This window comes from Fundulus heteroclitus, chromosome 12 (assembly GCF_011125445.2).
Source record: "Fundulus heteroclitus isolate FHET01 chromosome 12, MU-UCD_Fhet_4.1, whole genome shotgun sequence".
Lineage (NCBI taxonomy): Eukaryota > Metazoa > Chordata > Actinopteri > Cyprinodontiformes > Fundulidae > Fundulus > Fundulus heteroclitus.
This window is the reverse complement of record NC_046372.1, coordinates 21975198-21996879: the sequence shown is the minus strand read 5'-3', so window position 1 is coordinate 21996879 and position 21682 is coordinate 21975198. Positions and strand designations below refer to the sequence as shown.

Sequence of the window (21682 nt, the reverse complement as noted above, 5' to 3'; positions counted from 1 at the left end):
GTGCTCCCCCTAAAGGCCTGGAGCACTTCCGTTGTGGATTATTTATGCAGCGTGTTTTGTAGTTGCATTTGCTTTTATGTTTGCATCGCGTTTATGTATTTGGTTGTGTTGTGTGATTATGCAGCGCGTTTGCTGAATGCCGCACACGTGTTGTCAAATTGATGAAGTTGGTTTCTTAACTTGCTCGTCTTTTGCCTATTTGAACGTGTTTTCTGAAGTTGCAGGGCGTTTGCATCTGTCGGCCACCGTACTTGTGTCCCCCTTCTGGTAATTTTGTAGTACTCTGATTAAGTCTCGATGACAGTCATCTAATGTGTTTCCACAGATTAACAAATCATCCACAAACTGTTACACAGTTCCGGTTAGATCGTGTCCTTCCAAATTATTTATTAGCACCTGTGTGGGATAAGTTTAAAACTTTGAGGCAGTCGGGTATAACTGAGCTTTTTACCTCTATAGGTAAATGCGAATAAATGTTGCGACTCTTCTGCTAACGGAATGATGAAAAATGCAGAACAGAGATCAATCACGATGAAAAAACGCGCTTCAGATGGTATTGAATTTAAGAGTGTTTTAAGAGTGCTCCTCTATTTCATGTTCCACGCCTTCAATCACAGTTTGATTAATTTCTCTTTGTAAGTCTAATCCTTCTTGTTTATTTAAATGTGTCCAGAAGCTGTCGCTCTTTGGCCTTGTAGTGTGTTCCGCGTACCAATCTATTATATTTGTATTTCCCATACTTCTCATAGTTAGAGAGCCTCTCTCTCGGGTGCACAGATGTTTTCTTTGTAGCGCTGCAATGCTGAGGCGTCAAACTGTGCGTGTTTACAGGGGAATCTGAGCTTACTGGGGCAGCATTGTTTTGTTGTGTTGCAGCTGGAGATCCTGAATTCTGCACAGACGAATATATGTTTGCTGGGACAGCATTATTTTGTTGTGTTACATTTTGGTGAGGCAACCCTCCGGCGTTCGTAACACTGATATGCGACGCCCTTGACTGGAACTCCTTATGTTCTGTGGAACCGTTTTCGCTTTCAGCCTCTTTATCTCCTTGATTTATTGTATCTATGATTGGACTATCATTATTTTTGTACTGAAAATCCCCCTGGCCTGCTTCAGGCCAGGGTGAATTAAGACTCTCTGTCCTCTTGTTCCAATTTTTTTTAGATTTTTGGAATTTTTGAAACATATTCAGGATATTTTAATCCAATAATAACGATAGGAATGTTTGCCATTTTGCTCTGCGCTAGTTTAGTTAAACTAGATGTCCGTGTGCTTTCCTTTGGGCGGGGGAGAGCAGAGCAGAACTCGCTCACACACTCAGCCAGAGCAAAGGGAGGGGGGAAACTGTGCTGTGTGCGTGTTTACTCGCACTCACAGTGCGTGTGTATTGTTCAGTGTGACAGTAGGTGTGTTTTCCTGGAACTGGTCACTACAGCCCAAAAATAGCCTAGTGTGCCTGCGCTTAGTTTCTCACTGACAGGCAAAATAGCAGGCAGGCAGACCCTACTGCCAAAAGTTTTCGCACTGGTCAAGCCACTACACAATGTGATCCAACCCTCAAACACACGGTTTAAGTCTCTGCACCCGCTCTCTTTCAACACAGCAGCTTCCAGTAAGTATGTGCACCTTAGTCCGGCATTTCCTGACAAAAAATAAAAGTTTCAAACCATTAGCTTATCTAAAATTAGCTAAACTTACTTTAAATAAACTATTTTCTTCAATTGAAAAACGGTATGGTGAGTATTGTTGTAACTAAACAGTGTTAAAAACGTGTAAACTCATTAAAGCAAACCTATACTTAATACTCAAATTAAAGACAACCGTAGTTGGACAATTAAATAAACATTTTGATTCACATTTAATACTCACTTTCCTATCACCATCCATGTTGACTAGTCAGGAAATAGATGGAGCTGTCGCAGAAGAGAAGGTGTCTAGAACTTTTGGTCTCAAACTGCAATCTCTAGGTCTGTAGACACATGCTTCTCATTTTAGCAACACCAGTTAATTTAATAAACCTTTTGAAATGTTCATTCCTTTTTCTAGTGCATTACACATAACAGTGGAAATGTAGCCCATGCTGTCTGATAATTTGATCAATTTGAGGCACATATTTAGTAAAGAATATTGGCCTAAGCACTGAACCCTGTCGTACTCAACAAGTAACCCAATTTGTTTAACCAGTGACATTACCTTATAGAACTTGCATATCTTACCTTTGATGCAATTTCTGATGCAATTTTGTTACTTCAAGGCTGGACTATTGTAATTCTTTACTATCAGGAAGTCCACAAAATGCAGTTCGAAGTCTTTAGCTGACTCAAAATGCTGCGGCAAGAGTTCTGATGAAAATCAACAAGAGGGATCATATTTCTCCAATTTTAGCTTCCCTTCATTGGCTTCCTGTTAAATCAAGAATAGAATTTAAAATTCTCCTTCTAACGTATAAAGCCCTTAATAATCAAACTCCATCATATATCAGAGCTCTGATTACCCCGTATGTTCCTAACAGAGCACTTCACTCTCAGACTGCAGGTCTGCTGCTGGTTCCTAGAGTCTCTAAAAGTAGAATGGGAGGCAGATCCTTTAGCTATCAGGCTCCTCTCCTGTGGAACCAACTCCCAGTTTTGGTCCGTGAGGCAGACACCCTATCTATTTTTAAGACTAATGTTAAAACTTTCCTTTTTGACAAAGCTTATAGTTAGAGTGGCTCATACCCTGAGCTATCTCTATAGTTGTGCTGTGATAGGCCTAGGCTGCTGGAGGACATCAGGGTCTAATTTTCTCACTCTACTGATTTCTACTGTTCTTCAGTCTACTGTTCTCCAGTTTTGCATTGTATTACATTGAAATGACTGTCGTCATTTCAGCTTTTAACTTTTTGCTCTCTCTCTTTTTCTTCATAGTAGGTACACCTGGTCTGGCGTTCTGTTAACTGTGACATCATCCAGAGAAGACGGCTCACCCGCTATTACCATCTAATGTAGAACAGATTACTAGATCAATGTGTGCTTCTGTGCTTGTTTGTCTGTCTTGTTGTGTCTCTGTTCTGTCTTCTGTAACCCCAGTCGGTCGAGGCAGATGACCGTTCATACTGAGCCCGGTTCTGCCGGAGGTTTTTCCTTCCCGTTAATGGGTGGTTTTTCTTCCCACTGTCGCTTCATGCTTGCTCAGTATGAGGGATTGCAGCAAAGCCATGTACAATGCAGACGACTCTCCCTGTGGCTCTACGGTTCCCCAGGAGTGACTGCTGCTTGTCGGGACTTTGATGCAATCAACTGGTTTCCTTATATAGGACATTTTTGACCAATCTGTATAATCTGACCCAATCTGTATAATATGATTGAACTTGACTTTGTAAAGTGCCTTGAGATGACATGTTTCATGATTTGGCGCTATATAAATAAAATTGAATTTCTAAACTTATGATGTTAAAATTGCACAATTCAGCACAATTTTCATATTGTGCTGAATGATCAATCCTCTGATCATCAGGTTTGAGGAAGACAAACAAACCTTTTAAAAAACTGACATCCTGCCAGCTTCTGGAAGTGTACTGATGCAACCTTAATTTAGTATTAGGATGAGCAGCTCCTTTGCTCCTTCTGTGTTAAATTGTGGTTGCACTTTTTTCTGCTTTTTATTGATAATCTTTCAGCAGTGGGATAAAACAGAACACTGGATGTTTTCTCCAGAAAATACAACAAATATTGAAAAAAAATTGTCTTGGAGGCGTCCTTTCAGTTAAACATTGACTCGACTCATTGTCCTTCCCGCCCTGTTGACAGATGGAGGACGATTTAATTGCACTGAGGAGAGACTCATTCACTAACAGGCAGAAAAAAACACACCAACTAACTCACATGTAAGGTAGGGAAACTTAACTATAATTTTGTAAAATATTAAGAAAATACAATGAAAAATCCTAACGTCTAGTTGTATTAACATTTTTGTGTTAAATTGTGTTCCTACATTTATCGGCAGTTTGCTCTAATTTAAAAACGGTTGTTTTTGCATTTTAATTTTGGCTCTTTTAATGTTTGAATAAATTACTGTTGCTCTTAATTTACTTTAACTGATGAAATGAAAGCTTTAAAAAAATAAATCTTTCTTTCAGTCTCTGAACTCTAAGGTTGAAAGTTTGGATGATTGCAGCAACAGTCAGATCAATAAAAAATATTGTAAAGATGAAAGATAACTTTGTGTTGAACTTTTAGTGGCTTAATTTCTGATTATAATTTATCTTTAAATATTTTAAACACATCCTGAACTTAGATCATTTAAACTGAGGAGAAAAGAAGTAGAGATTTTTTTTATATTCAGGTATTGTTTAATTCTCTGTGGTTTAGATGATAGAGTTTATTGCCAGTTAGGAGCCTCAATGCTCCAGCTAACCGATATAATATAGTCTTTAAAGATTTGTAGAATATGGTTCCTGATGACACATTAACTTGGTAATCTTGAACGTTCGCTGTTATACTTCCTCAAAAGAGCAATAGATCATTGGCTTATTGACTGCTGTTTTATTTCTATTTATATTGTGTTTTAAAATAATTCAGCTGCCAGTGGATCCTTTTTTAAAGCTCTTTCAGTAGAATTGGAAGTTTGCTTGTTTGATTTCTATGCTCAAAGTTCTCCAAGCGTTACTTCTGCATGTTGAATTTGACCCTTAATTCAATGATAGAAACCAGCAACAAAAACAGAAACCAAAAAGTTTAAATCCTGAGGAAGAGTGATGGTGGAGCCAGCTGAGTGTAATCAGAGCTATGCAGGGGGGTTGAGCTAGAGTCTGGAGCTGAGAAACTGGGGGGAGGAAACTAATCAACACAGAGGGAACTGAGATAAACATAAAAGAGATTAAAAATGTTACATAAAAAATATAACATTTAAACTGTTTTGATTGAACAGATAATAGAAATAACAGATAATAGAAATGAGAAACTCAACACAGAGGATCAATATCTATCTATCTATCTATCTATCTATCTATCTATCTATCTATCTATCTATCTATCTATCTATCTATCTATCTATCTATCTATCTATCTATCTATCTATCTATATATATATATATATATATATATATATATATATATATATATATATATAACAGACCCAGTTTTTAAAGTACCAGAAACAACTCAGCAGCTCCTATAAAAAGATCCAACCTACAGGTGCCAGTAAAGCAGACTTTAGACCTGCTGCTTTACTGCTGTTTCCTCATTAGATAAACACATGTTCGTGCAGAACGTAGAGTTAGATTTACTCTCACATTTCAGCAGCAGGAGAATTTGTTTAAAAAATCTTTAACCTGAGATTTTAATTTATAAATACAGTCTTACCTTTAATACATTTTCTAAACTTAACTGGGTTTGATTTTTAGATTCTGGACCTTTCAGCATAAACTTTCAGCAGAGAGATAACACAGAAAACTTCAAGCCTTCTCCCGAAACACAAAGTAAGGTTTTATTAATGTTGCCAAATATGATAAGCAGCTTTATTCACCAAGTTTGTGAACACAAACAAGGAATTTAACTTTGGTATCATTTTGCTCTGAATGTATTTAAATTTAACATTTAAATTTGACAGGAAATAAAGGAATATATTTAATTATTTATCTCAAATTAAATAAAAAAAAAATAATTTTTGTATTATTTGTGTAATATTAAAGCTTTGTAGGAAAGGTAAGATCCTCCACTATTATTTGAGTAGTAAATTGACAGGGATTAATGTCAATAATGTCTTCTAGATGATTTTATTCAGGTGTGTAGTTCAGGTGAACCATAAGCACAGTGAAAGGCAAACCGAAGCATGCAGATAAACACGAGGTGAATAAAATTATCAACAAAAATAGAAATAAGAGACTGAAGAGTAGGACAATATTACAGCATAAGAGGTATATGTCTGCTTACGTATTAAAAAACAGCATAGAAACTACAAGAATGTAAAAAGAGAAAACCGCATTATGTACTGAACAAAAGCCCCTAACTTTCTAAGATGTCCGGGAGGTAGCACTGGTTCTGAACGGCTACTCCTGGTAAATAAATGGTAAATGGACGGAACTTATATAGTGCCTTTCCAGTCACACTGACCACTCAAAGCGCTGTACACTATAGCCACATTCACCCAATCGCAATCATTAACACGCACACATTTATACACCGATACGCAGCTCGGTAGGCAACTTGGGGTTAAGTGCCTTGCCCAAGGGCACATCGACATGTGACAAGGGGAAGCTGGAATCGATCCCACAAACTTCCAGTTGCAAGATGACTACTCAGGACTCACGCAGGGCATGGGCTGATGGGGAAGTTGTAGTCAGTTCAGAGGCCATGATCAGTGAGACAGTCTACGAGACAGAGGTGTCCAGAATGACTCGGCAAAGGGCGAGTCTGGGATCATAGCAACAGAATCTGTAACGAGGGGCACACACTGAGCAGAGGTTTTCAAGCAGGTGCAGACATGGGTCAAATCGGACATTCAGGCATGGGTGGTACATGAGAGACAGGAGAATCTAGGCAGGGGCAGAGACAGGCAGGCTGGGTTAAAAAGCAAGGCAGGAGGTTGATGTCCAGAATGCAGAATCCAACTGGAGAATCCGATAAGGGCAAGGTAGGCAGGAGAAGACAGGAATGAGACAGGTCGAGATCAGGGAGTCAGACAGGAACGTTGGATGGTTTACTCACACGAAGGCTTTCAAGAATCTGGCAGTTACACACTGGGAGAACCAGGAATTTATAGTGCTCCTCCCAGGTGCAGCGACTCCTGTGAGCTGCTGTAGGTGTAACTACTCAGATCTGATTACTTGTACAGCACAGGGAGCAGGTAGTGACGTAGACAAGGGATTTTCAGGCAGGATCAGACAGGAATCATTACAGTGAATTTGTGCCTCAGACATTTTTTGTATTCTAGCTGTTCTGGTCAGAACAAAGTCTATAGATGAGTACATCAATTGTCTGCTCATCAAATTCTCCATTTAGAATATTTTTTTATGTGCTTGCATATGTAAACTCATGATATGATCTAGGGTTGAATATCTAATAAATCTGAATCTCTGGATGGGCATTGGCTTGTTTTGTCTGTTCGTTTCTTCAGCAAAGCTCTTCTACATCAGGGCAGCAGCAAGACCGGGTAAATACCTCTTGTTGCACTAAACGTTTTACTCCATCATGATTCACTCAAATCGGGGACATTTCCGGGGACAGCTTTTGCCGGAGACAGGCCATCCTAAACGGGTTCTGTTCCCAGAAATAGGGGACATCTGGTAACATCTGGGGCGGAGTTCCCAAGTGTGATATTACACACTTGGGAAGAACTTGCAAGACGTCTTATAAACAGATGCGCCTTATGGTCCGAAAAATACGAGGATGGTAATGGTGATGCCATCATATGTTTTAATTCCAAATGTAACTTTGTTGAATAATAAAATGTAACATTTAAAATATATACAATTTTTATTCATCATCTCAATGCACATTTCCAATTTTATTGAAATGATCACATAGACAAATATATTTAGGAATGAATTTTGTTATGGTTTGTGTCATTGTTAGCATTCTATAGCATAAATGCTATTCATAAAACATTTTTCATAACCTGTTCAAAGGAGGGAAACTAAAGAGTTAAAGTATGAAGCAGATAGGAGGGAAGAGAAGGGAGCAATGGAAGGAGAAAGAAGGAGAAAGAATGATGTATCAATCATGTCTTGAAATGGTAAATATTATTTTCTATTAGTAACAGAATGTTATGGGTGGGGCCCGATATCTTGTCCTTACCCCCAGACCAGATTGTCAGCATCACTTCCACTGATTCACTATTATTATTTATGTCTGTGAATGAGAACAATCAATAGTGTTATGTAGAACAACACTTTCTGTCAGTAGATTTCTAACATTTTCTGAAACGCCTTCATATGTTTGTCTTTTTAGGGGGACGGCTTCTGATCTTGGTTTCTAACACTGTATCACCATGGCTTCTTCATCATATTGTGAGTCAACTTAAAGCTTTTAGATTTTATTAAAACAAGTATTATTCTAATTATTCTTCTATGAGTAGTTTTCAACAATTCTGTCTCTTATTCACAGTCTCCTAGATTTTTGCTGTCTGAACAATTTAAATGACACCAAATCTCGAAGCTACCTTTACAGTCAGTTTCTGTTGATTTTGATACAACAAGGAATTGTGACCCACAACATGTTTTTTAATGTGTGCTCATACCTTTGCCTGTACCTGTACCCTTTACTACATTATACAATTTTAGATGGATGACAACACACTGGTTTTAACGTGACCCTGGCTGGTGATAAAAGATAATCAGTTTATTTGTTTTATGGTAAATCATTTCTAAAACCAAACTTTGCCCTGCAGGTTTAATATAAAACCAATATATCTAAACTACAGGCTGTAATACAATAAAACCAGGGAAATTGGAATGAAGATGTGTTTTGGACCAACGTGTCTTTATAAAATGTGAAGACATTATGGTATAGAGTTAGAATGTGTTTTTGCAGGCTAAACGGAGTCTGCGTGTCTTTTGAGGTACTACAACTTTTATATGTGAGGTGGTTTTCTTGCCAAACAGTATTTTACAGCTATGAGGATCTTACTTTGGAGACATGGTAGAACACAGACAACCATACAATTGACATACGTAAAAATATCAAAATAAAACCTGTTTATTCATATAGAGCCTACACATGTCATCTCAAGACTTTATAAAGTCAGCTTCCATCAGATCCTCCAGGTTGGTCAGAAAGTTTCCTCTCTAAGGAAACTCAGCAGGTTGCATCAAGTCTCTCCAAGCAGCATTTCCTCCTGAAAGAGCGTAGAGCCACAGTGGACAGTCGTCTGCATTGTTGATGGCTTTGCAGCAATCCCTCATACTGAGCATGCATGAAGCGACAGTGGAGAGGAAAACTCCCCTTTAACAGGGAGGAGAACCTCCAGCAGAACCAGTACCAGGCTCAGTGTGAACGCTCAGAGACATATTAGGAGCACAGAAGCACAGATAAACTGTCTGACTAAGCAGTTTACATTTTTCAAGATTTTGGTCCAATGATGATAACTTCTGTCTTTTCTGAATTTAAAAGCAGAACATTTAGATTCATCCATGTTTACATGTTTTGAAAACATGGATGTAGTGTATCTAACGGGTAAGATTAATCATGATTTATATAACTGAGTGTCATCAGCATAACAGTGAAAATTAATCCCATGCTGTCTGATAATTTTGCCAATCAGAAGAACATATATATAGTACAGAGAATTAGTCCAAGGACTGAACCTTGTGGTATTCCACAAGTGACCCAAGAGTTTGAGGAAGATTTATTATTAACATGAACGAACTGGAATCTGTCCAACAGATAAGATTTAAACCAGCCTAATGCTTTTCCCTTAATCCCTAGAGTATGCTCAAGTCTTTGTAGGAGAATATTGTGATCAACTGTGTCAAATGCAGCACTGAGATCTAACAGGACAAGTACAGACACAAGTCCATTATCTGAGGCCATGAGAATATCATTAGTGACCTTCACCAGAGCTGTTTCAGTGCTATGATGAGCTCTGAAGCTTGACTGAAACTCTTCAAGTAGGTCATTACTTTGTAAATGTTCACATAGTTGATTAGCAACTACTTTCTCAAGAATTTTCGGTAGGAAAAGAATATTAGATATAGGTCTGTAATTTACTAACTCAACTTGATAAAGAGATGTTTCTTAAAGGTATACTATGCAACCGGGGTTGATTTTCCAGCGCGGCTCCCCCCAGAGGGCGAAAGTAAAAGTGCACTGTCATAAAGATGCTCAGCTGTTCTGGTTTCTCCGTCAAGCCAGGCGCGGTTGTTTTGAGCTTAGCAGACAGGCGAACGCAACGAAAAGTCGAAAAAACGGCAGTACAAACAATGACTAACACAGTGAAGGTATGAACATCAGGGTTTCCCGCAGCGCTATCTTGGCGAGGCGGCCGCCGCGTAACTCACGCTACCGCTTTACCAACATAAAAAAAAAAAAAAATAATAATAATAATAATAATAATAATAATAATAATAATAAAAAACTCGATATGTTTGCATGTTTATTTGACGTTAACACGCGGTTCTTTGTTGTTGCTTTCGCACGTGCATATAGTGAATGGCAGGGCAAAAACACATGGAGTTCTCGCCGTAAAGCAAGACCGACTCTCGCGGTCTTGCACCAGACTTCTGAGCCTGTGTGTGCGGGCCGAGAGCTCTTGCAATTGCAAGTACGGTATTTCCCCCACAGACCACCAGGGCGGCCGAGAAAACCTTTGTTCGACCTGAAATGACTAATTTAATCATCCAAAACGGTATGGAACACATTAATTAACTGAAAAATGTTGCATAGTATGCCTTTAAGTAAAGGTGTTATAACAGCTACTTCAAGTCTACAAGTCTGTGGTACATATCCATATTGCATATATAAATATTTTGTATGGAATAAACAAATACAAATTGTATTAAGATAAAGGAAAATATAAATCTGAACAATGTTTGAAGGAAGACCAATGTGGTAGATATTTATATATACCTTATTCCGGGTTGGTATAATTTGTGTAAATATATATATAAACATGTGTATATACACATATTCATAGTCAGTTATTAGGGTGAATAACTAAAATAGCTTTAGTTGGACTCATAAACTCCCTTCTCTGAACTCAACACCAAAAATACAAACTTTTTAACCATTTCTTTAGTCTAATAAGTTATTGCTCACTTGTCCACCTTGACATCTAATCTTTGTCTTTTATTTGCCCTGTCAATTATTTATTTTATCTCCACAGCCTCAACATCTTCGCTGTGTCGAAGTAGCAGCGTTGTCTTTCGTCCACCTGGAAGTAAGATTGGCAACAAATTTTGGCTTTTTTTGCAGGATAAAAGTTACAAATATTGAGAGTTTGAGGACAAAAAGATTGAAACAGGTCTCACATTGTTGAGACCATATTTACATACATTATCATCTGTAAATACTGTGAATATCCTATAAAACATACCTCTAATAAACCACACTGTTTATGCTGCATGCATTTACTGCTCATTGTGGTTAGATGCTAAACTGCATTTAGTGCCTCTGTACCTGCACATATGTAATGTTGATCTAAACTTTAGCTTTTTTCATTTCAGTGTCTGAGTTGAGGCTCATTCTGCTCGGCAGCAGCTGGTCTGACAAGAGTTCAGTCGCAAACTTCTTACTAGAGAAAAATGCTTTCAACAAAAATGAAGAATCAAACACCTCCATCAAAGTGTCTGGAATGATTAAGACAACAAAAGCAGTTGTGATAAACACCCCGGACCTGCTTCGCCAAAGCATCTCTGAACCCAGACTCAGAGAACACGTAGAACATTGTGTGGGTCTCTCAGCTCCAGGACCTCACGTGTTCCTGTTGGTGGTCGAGCAGAATATCAGTGACCAACAAAAGAAGAGGCTTTATAGGATTCTTGATCTCTTCAGTAATGACTCTTTTAAGCATTCGCTGGTTCTGATCTCGACACCTGGATGGGAAACATCAGGTTCAAATTACCCGTTTCACCAGCGGCCTCTGCAGGACCTGATCAGGATGTGTGGAGACAACTCAATCAGGCTGCAACAAGACCCTAACGAGCTGCTGTGGAACCTGAGTCACATGTTAAGAAATAACTGTGGGGACCATGTTGTCTGTGGCGGTCCAAGCCTCAAACCCATTAAAAGAGATTCTTTACCTTTGGATTCATCTCAAGGACCTGGTATGTACGAACAATAGTTTTATTGATAATCCTAAAAACAAAGACAAGACCCCAAATTTGCAATAGTTTGTGATAGTTATCTGAAATAATGGATCTATCATTTATTACAACTATTCATTTTTTTATTTTTTACTTTTCCATTTTAATGGTTAATGTCATACAGAAATGTGGATGAAAATCAGCCAAGCAGAAAACTTACATACAGCAAAGATGTGTTGACTGAAACTTGAGTGTTTAAACATCTGAGCAGGAAAGAGCTGAGCTCTGGAAAGTCTTGTAGGCTGTACAGAAGATCCCAGATGGACCTCAGCAGCCCGTCCAGACTGTAGAACCCTAACCACAGTAACTTCATCCTCTGTTTGGTTAAAAGCTCCAAATAAATTAGAGGCACACGACAGCAAACGACCCACCTAATCCAGAACAGTGACAGTTGGGTCATTGATTTGATTCTGACTTGGACTGGACCCAGAAGGATGGATCTCCATGTGCTTAGAGACAGCAGCTCTCCAGCCGCAGGTTGCTCAATGTCCAAAGACTCCTGGAGAAATGTTGAAACTTTTTCAGAAAACTAGTGAGTGAAAGTCTAGTTGCCAAAGATCAAAGCCTGTTTCCAATATTAAGCTAATGTTTTTTTTTTTTTTTTGACTAAGAAGTTGTACACAACGTTGACAAATGTAATAACGTGGAATGAAATCTGAACTGGTATCAGGCATCTGCAGGTGATGAATCTGGTAGTTTATCCATCAATGAAATACAAAACCTACGTGTACATTTTACACAAATGATGATGTATATTCAGCTTGGTGGATTTAGTGTATTTAAAACTGTATTACTTTAACTGAACTAGAGGCGGGTCACAACTAACAGAACTTTGCTGTGTTTTTGTTGTGGAAGATGATGTCAGAACCGAGCAGCACAGTAGCCTTGACTTCCTTCCTCCACATTGTGAGTTGAACAGTTGATTATTTTTGCTTATTTCCATTTCAGTCTCATCATATTTGACATTCTGAATATCCGGGTTTCCTTATCGGTAAATACACAGAAAATAACAAATTAATTTCATCCATGCTTAAGGAGGTACTTCAGAAGATTCAGAGACTGAAAAAAATCTGTTTAGATTTTCGTTTGATCAATAGAAATTGCTTTTCATGAAAAAAATTAAATAATTTTTTTTTTGATTAGAAAACATTTAAATCAAAGTTAATTAATAATCTAATAAACCAAATCATGTGTTAAGAATAGCTCTCTCTACTTTTTTGTACCATCCAGTCTTTTCTGTACCGTCTGCTCAGAAATCTTTCAGAAATCAAAACTAAGTTGAACTGATGAAAAGTGACAGCATCACTCCTAAATAAAGGCTTTTAAATACTTAACGAGAAGAGAGACATTTGGTCTGACGATTTGTCTTGATAGAACGTTTTTCACTGGGTATCTGACAATTGTTGTCTGATTGCTCAGGATTTTTATAGCCGTGGTTAAGATGATACTAACTCTACTGGTCACTCTTTACTGGGAGCTCCCAGATGCTAAATTTTGGAGCGTGTACTGTACTTACTTTTACTTGAATATATAAATCAGACAGAGCAGACAGGTGGGCTTTTTTCTAGCCATCTTTGAAAGTGGGTCAGAAACAGCCACGTCTTTTCTCCCAAATCTCTCTAAGGAGGACGCTTTGATGTTTATTAAACAGGTCCCCAAATCTTTTTTTCACAAATACTGTTGGTTTTACAGCACTTTAAGCACACAAGATGCCAGAGAGACATGAATGGAGAGAGACATGACATCCCAGATGTGCTCAGTGGGATTCAGGTCTGGGTAATGGGGGGCTGGTTCATAGCATCAATGCCTTCGTCTGGCAGGAACTGCTGACACACTCCAGCCACATGAGGTCTACCATGTCTTGCAATAGGAGGAACCCATCTCTGCACCTAATGGCAGTCAGACTACCTTTGGTGAGCACATGGGGGCTGTGTGACCCCCAAAGAAATGCCCCTCCACACCATTACTAACCCACATCCCAACCAATCATGTTGGAGGATGCTGCAGACAGCAGGACGTTCTCCATGGCATTTCCAGACTCTGTCATGTCTCACATGTGCTCAGTGAGAACCTGCTTTCATCTGTGAAGAGCTCAGGGTGCCAGTGGAGAATCTGCCATTGTTGGAGTTCTCTGGCAAATGCCAAACGTCCTGCAAGGTGTTGGACTGTAAGCATAAACCCCACCTGTGGACATCAGCTCTCATACCACCGTCATGGAGTCTGTTTCTGATCGTCTGAGCAGACACATGCACATTTGTGACTGCTGGAGGTCATTCTGCAGGGTTCTGGTAGCGCTCCTCTTGTTCCCGCTTGCTCAAAGGCAGAGGTAGCGGTCCTGCTGCAGGGTTGTTGCCCTCCTACGGCCTCCTCCACGTCTCCTGATGTACTGGCCTGTCTCCTGGTAGTGCCTCCATGCTCTGGCAAACCTTCTTGCCACAGCTGCCATTGATGCTCCATCCTGGATGAGCTGCACTACCTGAGCCAACTGTGTGAGTTGTAGACTCTGTCTCATGCTAACAGTAGAGAGAAAACACCACCAACATTCAAAAGTGACTAAAACATCAGCCAGAAAGCAGAGGAACTGATAAGTTGTCTGTGGTCACCACCTGCAGAACCACTCCAAAAAAGTTAAAAAAAACAAAACAACTGGACTTTTTAACTTTTTAACAACATTTAAACTTTTTTGGTATGACCATGACCTGGATGACTGAGAATCTTCACCACCTGCAGAACCACTTCTTTATTGGGGGGGGGGGGGGGTATTCTAACTCCCTCTACCTTCCACCTGTTGTGTATTCCATTTGAAATTGATTGTCAATCAGTGTTGCTCCTTAAGTTGTCAGTTTTATTTCACAGAGATGTGATTGACTTGAAGTTACATTGTGTTGTTTAAGTGATCCCTTTATTTTTTAAGTAGTGTGTATAAATCTTTAGTGTATCCTCAATGCTTTTCAAACAAACAGGGCAGATTCCTTTATTAAACTGCCCTGTGATTGGATGTAGTCTAATCTGTATGACATGAATATTCTGACTCCATCTAAAGACAGTTTGTGGTCCTGTAGTCCCTCAGCAGACGCAGCCACCAGCCCTACCTGCTTTTACGGAAACTAAGGATCCAGAGCCAAGTGGAGGAGTTAAAGCCATTGTGTCAAGGATGCAAGGTAAGATTTCTGGATGAGGTGAATATTGTGATTATGTCATGAATTGTGCCTGTCTGCCTTCTGCCACACCCATCTGCTCCACTGCAATCAGTTTTATGGCATGCACATGCTTCCTGTGCTACTTTAGTTATAAAGCACCAATTCACAACACATGTCATCTCAAGGCACTTTAAACAGTCAATTCCGTCAAATCATCCAGACGATTGGTCAAAAGGTTTTCAATCTAAGGAAACCCAGTAGATTGCATCGAGTCATGGACTATCAGGCTTCTGATCTCTGCCCAAATCAACAAGCTTTTCTTATTTTCCCATCATCTGCTGCCAGGATTCTTGCGTTGAAACCCTTCTCCATTGTCTGGTTGAATTTTGGGTACTCAGTTTTCTTTACCAGAGAAATAAAGTATATTATTATTTTATGGTGAAATTGCAGAGCAGTGCAATGATCAGGTTTTATTAAGAAATATGAACAGAATTAACAATGTTGGCCCACAGACCAGGCAGCAAAATGTGGCAACGGAGGAAATAAAGTCCAAAGCAGAAACCAGCAAAGAACTTAAGAAGTGCTGTGGGAAGAGTGTGTGTGTGTGTGTGTGGGGGGGGGGGTGTCCAGAAAATGCAGGCCTTCTTAATCATTCTAAATGTGACAACAGAAAGTTTATTAATAGTTGTTAATATTATATATCATATAGTTGTTAATATTCTATGTTTAAAAAAAATGTGGTGATATTGAAACCTACTAGTTGCTATATGTTGTAAATGAACCCATATATATGTTATGCATTTAAAAAAAAGGTTCTGGGTAATCTTCAGAATGACAGCTATAATTTACATTTTTGGGATGGGGGGGCTGAATTTCTTTCTTTCTTCAAAGGGCCTCAGAAAACATTTGAGATTCAGTGGGATATGTGGAGCAGCTGAGAAGGAAGGGTAAGCAGGGAGTCTGTAGCTGGATTCAAACTGACAACCACAATGGACGTGGGTTGGATCTGTTCCTGCATCCAGACAGCTCCACCCCCCTCCCTTTATTTTGAAATGCACCAGATCGACTTTATCCTTCCTGTCTGACTCTCCGTCTGGCTCATCTGATTTCTAGAAATTGACGCGTTTTACTCCATCATCTGTGGAAAATAGATAAAAACCATGGAGGAGGGTTCTCCATCATTGTGATGGAGGAGCCGTCACGAGCCAGGACATGGTTATAAGTCCGCATCAGCATGCAAGCACGCCTGCACACACATACACCATCTCTAACTTACTTTTTGTTGCAGCTAAACTGATGTGGTTCATTGTGGGTGCACACACGGTGTTCCTGCTTCAGTTAGCATTCATTCTAACCTTTTTTCAGTTTCAAACATTCTCCCGGTTCTGTTTTCAAGCAGGCTTGTTTCTGGACTGTGGTGCGCTGGGAGGAAGTCACATGATGACGTGATGTCATCAGAAGTACTGAGTGTTTTGTTAAATTAAGTACTGTATTTTTGATTGTAAGTTTATTTTTTTTCCTCATTATTATCATTATTTTGTATACTTTAATTTATTTGGGTTAGAAGTAATTGCTTAGATGTTCTTGAGGAATATCAATCAAAAACTGAGATGAACAGTAATCATGCTAAAATTAACAAGGAAAACAAAATAAAAGAAAACCAGACCTAAACACAAACTAAAAAAATCAAAACCCAAATACATCAGGATCGTAATAAAATTAAGTTAAATATCCAACAGGCCATTTTACAGATCTAATACCTAAATTATACATGTTGACCCATCCACTTTATGGTGCTGGTCAGTTAGTTCATTGTTTTGCTATTTCTTATTCTGGTACTTGAAATATCAGGAACCCACTGCCTGCCTCTGAGGATATGAATAAATCCCCCTGCTGTGGTTAAGAAGACTGGTTATTAAATATTACAGGATCACCTGGAGCACACTGGGGAAAACTGTAATGAGAGAATATGCTAAAATACTAAATTACAATAAAAAAACATGATAAATTGTTATAAAGAAGCTGAAGATCAAACCAGGTTTTTTATTCATTTCTGGCTTTTCTTTCAGTGCAGGAAGCATCTTTTCCTAATGACCGTCCTGCCTCTGGAAGATCACTGTGGTGTTGTGTGAATGATTCAGTTGACCTCTTTCAATGTGTTTGATGTTGTCTTTAATGAAGCATTATGGTTCATAGAGTATAGACGTCTTACCACTGTAGTTTATATTCTTGGGTGAATTATCCACCTACAGTAGCGCCACCTAAAGCCCTTCTGTGTTTTTGCAGCCCGTCAGCAGCAGCAGCAGCAGCAGCAGCAGCCACAAGTCAAGGTTTATTACCAGTTTAAAATTAAACGAAAACCAATCAGCAGCCAGAAACCCTTCATGTCAATGTGGGAAGGTAAGATGTTTTTTTTTTGTTTTTGTTTTTTTGGAAGAGTCTCTGGGGGTAACAAGATGATAGAGGGGTGGGAGATAAAGATTTTAAAGATATCAGTTTGGTCCAAAGTCCCGACTAGTTGTGCCGTCAGAACCAGATGTGTCGTTGTGGAAGCTACAGTTCTGACATCTATCAACAGGATTCACCAAACTTCATTTACCTTCTACTCCCTGATATTATGTCTAATTTTTTTTAAATAATGTTGTATGGTAAACAGCTGAGAGTGAGTATAATGAAAATTATCCATCCATCCATCCATCCATCTTCTTCCGTTTATCCGGGGTCGGGTCGCGGGGGTAGCAGCTTCAGTAGGGAGGCCCAGACGTCCCTCTCCTCAGCCACTTGGCCCAGCTCCTCCAGGGGAATCCCAAGGCGTTACCAGGCCAGCAGAGAGACATAGTCCCTCCAGCGTGTCCTGGGTCTCCCTCTGGGCCTCCTCCCGGTGGGACGTGCCCGGAACACCTCACCAGGGAGGCGTCCAGGAGGCATCCTAACCAGATGCCCGAGCCACCTCAACTGGCTCCTCTCGACGTGGAGGAGCAGCGGCTCTACTCTGAGTCCTCCCCAGATGACTGAGCTCCTCACCCTATCTCTAAGGGAGAGCCCAGACACACTACGGAGAAAACTCATTTCAGCCGCTTGTATCCGGGATCTTGTTCTTTCGGTCACGACCCAAAGCTCGTGACCATAGATGAGGGTAGGAACGTAGATCGAACGGTAAATCGAGAGCTTCGCCTTTTGGCTCAGCTCTCTGTTCACCACAACGGATCGGCAGCAGACGCTGCACCAATCCACCTGTCGATCTCCCGCTCCATCTTCCCCTCATTCGTAATAAAAGACCCCAAGATACTTGAATTCCCCCATAATGAAAATTAACCTTTATTTTAAAAAAAATCATTTATTTAAATTAGTGTGATGTACTACAAAGCCCCCTGAGCAGGCATGTCCAAAGTGCGGCCCGGGGGCCATTCCGATTCTGGGTGCCCCCCTCAACTGTATTTCAAGAAAGATTTGGCAAAATTATTGCAGAAACATTAAAATCCTACAATTGAAAATGTTAAGTATAACACAAAGTATTCATCTATTAATAAACAAACATTTTACATTCTCTTTAATTTCATAGTAACATACTGTATGTCCAATAATATTTAATTACTGAAATTTACTCTTTGTTGCATTAAACTGTGCTTTGAATTTAATTATTAAAATTGGCTAGTCACAGAAAATGTTTTCAAAGAGCAACCGACCCAAACACTATTCTTATATTACTAGACCAAAAAGAGTTCAGTTTATTATTGTTAACTAGTCAAATTAAATTATTCAAAATAATTTGTCTCTCTCCGAGGTCGGTCGTGTCTTTTCTCTCTCTGCAGCTTTTACCCCCCTCGCCTCCCCCTCTCCTGCTTTGCTATGTCTTGTCTTCTGAGCACTTTCTTCCTATCAACCGAACTCTGAAAAACATGGATCTGGTAAGCTGGTCTCTCAATACTATTGATACATTTTTTTCGACGGGTAGGCAACGGAAGGGGGACCCGTCCGGTCCTGATTTGACTTGTTTTGTGAGATACACCCTAAATTCCTGGAGGAAAACGGTGTGTCTTTCGACCTTGTCATTCCTGGACGTTTGAAATTTTCACATTGGATTAAGGATACTGGGATCTCTACTTATTGTTTTTTGTGGATTTTTGAAGTATCGGCAAATACAGCGGATGTCGGAGAGATTTGGCCTTGATCAGGCTGCCGGCTGCATCACTATGGCTGTGAACGGACAAACCTGCCACGTAAATGGAGCAAAGCCGAAAAGCTGCCTGTGTTGGAACACAGACTGACTTTGGTGGTTGAACTCAAGGGGAGATGGGATAAAATCTGGATGTGAAGCGCGAAAAAGCCCAATAATTTGGAAAATTGGATTTATGTGGAGCCAGCAAAAGACTTAAAAGCTGACAGAAAAGGCAGTGCAGCTTGTCTTATAACAAATAACATATTTGGATTCCCTCCCTATCTACTCCTGGATTGTTATGGCGGAGAGTGCTCAGAAAAGCCCCCGGCTACCCCCCTCCCCCGCTGACACCTGAGGATGCTTCTCTGAACTGTGGGCCGGCTGATAACATCAAGGACAATGGCCTCTGGAGAGTGTTCACGGAGATAAAACACTTTCGCCCATACACACACGCATAACTGATACTCATAAAACTGATGAATTACACACACGCGACAGGTCTCAAATGTTTACCTTCTGCATACATGTTGTCTTGTGTTATTTGTGCTTTTCGTGCTATGAGGGTTTTTTTGTGTCGGTTGTTTGTGTCTTTATTGGTGAGAGCATAAATAGGCAAACATCTGTCTCTATTTTTCTCCCCCCCCTCTTTCCCCCATGTTGTTGCACTTCCTTCGACAGTTCAAGGGCAGCGCCTCGTGAACTCCGTGTAGGCGGGGTTCGGGCTGTTTGGAGGAATGCGGCCTTGACGGCTGCGCTATTTAGCAGCGGCTGACTGGCTGCGTTCCTTGGCAACGCAAGGCTTCAGTCAATCGTTCCCCCCAAAATGTTTGTTTATGTGATGGACGGTTGTACTGGAACTGACTTTTCGATTGCAATGCAAATTGTAACTGACAATAAAATTTGATTGATTGATTGAATTTCCAGCCTGGATGAATGCAACAAATGAGCTAAACCCTTTTTTAGTTTTGTATGTACAATCATTTCCACATTCATTTCCTACAGAAAACTGACTAATGTATTTATTTAAAATTAGCATATTTTGTAGAGCAGGTAAAAAAGTTAATGATTGGTTTGGTTTAAAAACAAATGTGTTAATTTTTTGGCCCTGGAGTTCCTTTGACTTGAGAATTTTGGCCCATGTATAAAAAGTTTTGGACACCCCTGATCTAGAGGACATGGGATTTGTGCTCTCTCACAATAACTACGACTATCAAAGTCTTTCTGTTACAATATAAGGTTTGATTTAAAAGTGCAAATACCTTTAAAGAGCATCAGTGAAAACACATTTATATATTCTTAACTGTTTGATGCAGAAAACTGATCCATTAAAACTGTTAAATAACTTTATCTATTAGTTAAAATAACAAAAAAAAAAATAGCCCAAATAGTTTGAAGAGGTTATTTCTTTCTTTAGTTCTTCTTGGAACTGTGTTGGTAGAAAACTGGAGTGTGAATTGATGACCAGGATAAGATTAAAAAAATATATTTAGATGTTGACCAACATGTTTTTTTTTCTGACTGGAAGCAATGTAGCCTTTTATTTTGGTAAAAATGTGACTAAAACAGTAGCGCCACCTAAAGCCCTTCTGTGTTCTTGCAGCCCAGCAGCAGCAGCAGCACCAGCAGCAGCAGCAGCAGCCACCAGTCCAGGGTTCCTTCCAGCAGAACAAGACACCAGAACCAATCAGCAGCAGGAAGCCTATATTGTCAATGTGGGACGGTAAGATTTTTGGATTTTTTTGTTGAAGAGTGTATGGGGATAACAGGATGATAGAGGGAGATAAATCTTTCTAAAGATATCAGTTTGGTCCAAAGTCCCGACAGATGTGTCGCTGTGGAAGCTACAGTTCTGAAATCTAACAGCAGGATTCACCCAGCTTCCTTTACCTTTTACTCCCTCATATTACCTCTAAAACATTTGTACATCATATTTGATGGTAAACAGCTGAGAACGAATATAATGAAAATTAAGCTTTATTTTCTAAAAAACAAAGATTTATCTAAATTAGTCTGAGATATCACAGAACCCCTAGATGACATAGGATTTTTAAATTTCATTTTGCATTCCCTCGCAATAACAAGACAGCTCATGCAGCTTATTGAAAGTAAAAGTTTTTCTGCTACACAACTGCCAATGAAAATGGCCCTTTATTAGCCAGAATACCAACACAAAAAAGACACAATCAAAACTGTCAGATGACTTTATTTATTAGCTAAAATAACTCAAAAATCTAGTCCAAATAGTTTGAACAGTTTTTTTTCTTTCTTTACTTCTTCTAGAAAGTTTATGTTTGTCTTAGAAGGAATGGAAACAGATGGAAAGTCCATGTTTAACCCATTTTACTTTTGCATTTTGCACATAAGCTTGTGGTACATTTGTATACTAAAGAAATTAAATAAAACTTCAGATATTTCACTAACTATATATTAACATACATGGACAAACCTTATACAACCTTATATTGTAGTAAAAAGACTTTCAGTATTCAATACGCTGCATGAACCGTCTACTAGGTTATTACAAAGGAACGCAATACTTTTGCAAGGAAGCACAAAATAAAATATAAATTCCCATGTCCTCTAGGTGGCTCCGTAGAGTAA

At 39.3% G+C, this 21682-nt stretch overlaps 1 protein-coding gene and 1 long non-coding RNA gene across 2 annotated transcripts; both read left to right on the top strand.

Annotated features, from left to right (window-relative positions):
* The first annotated feature begins 3851 nt into the window (after nt 1–3851).
* On the top strand, nt 3852–8005 carry LOC118565113. Its single transcript, XR_004932198.1, has 3 exons — nt 3852–3873; nt 5387–5461; nt 7932–8005. It is a non-coding gene; the product is annotated as an uncharacterized LOC118565113 (long non-coding RNA).
* Nucleotides 8006–10809: 2804 nt separating this feature from the next.
* On the top strand, nt 10810–21682 carry LOC118564762 (GTPase IMAP family member 2-like). Its single transcript, XM_036143680.1, has 7 exons — nt 10810–10857; nt 11144–11743; nt 12638–12688; nt 14845–14943; nt 17209–17322; nt 20682–20801; nt 21666–21682. Coding segments are annotated over exons 1-7 (1002 nt in total). The 5' UTR covers nt 10810–10856.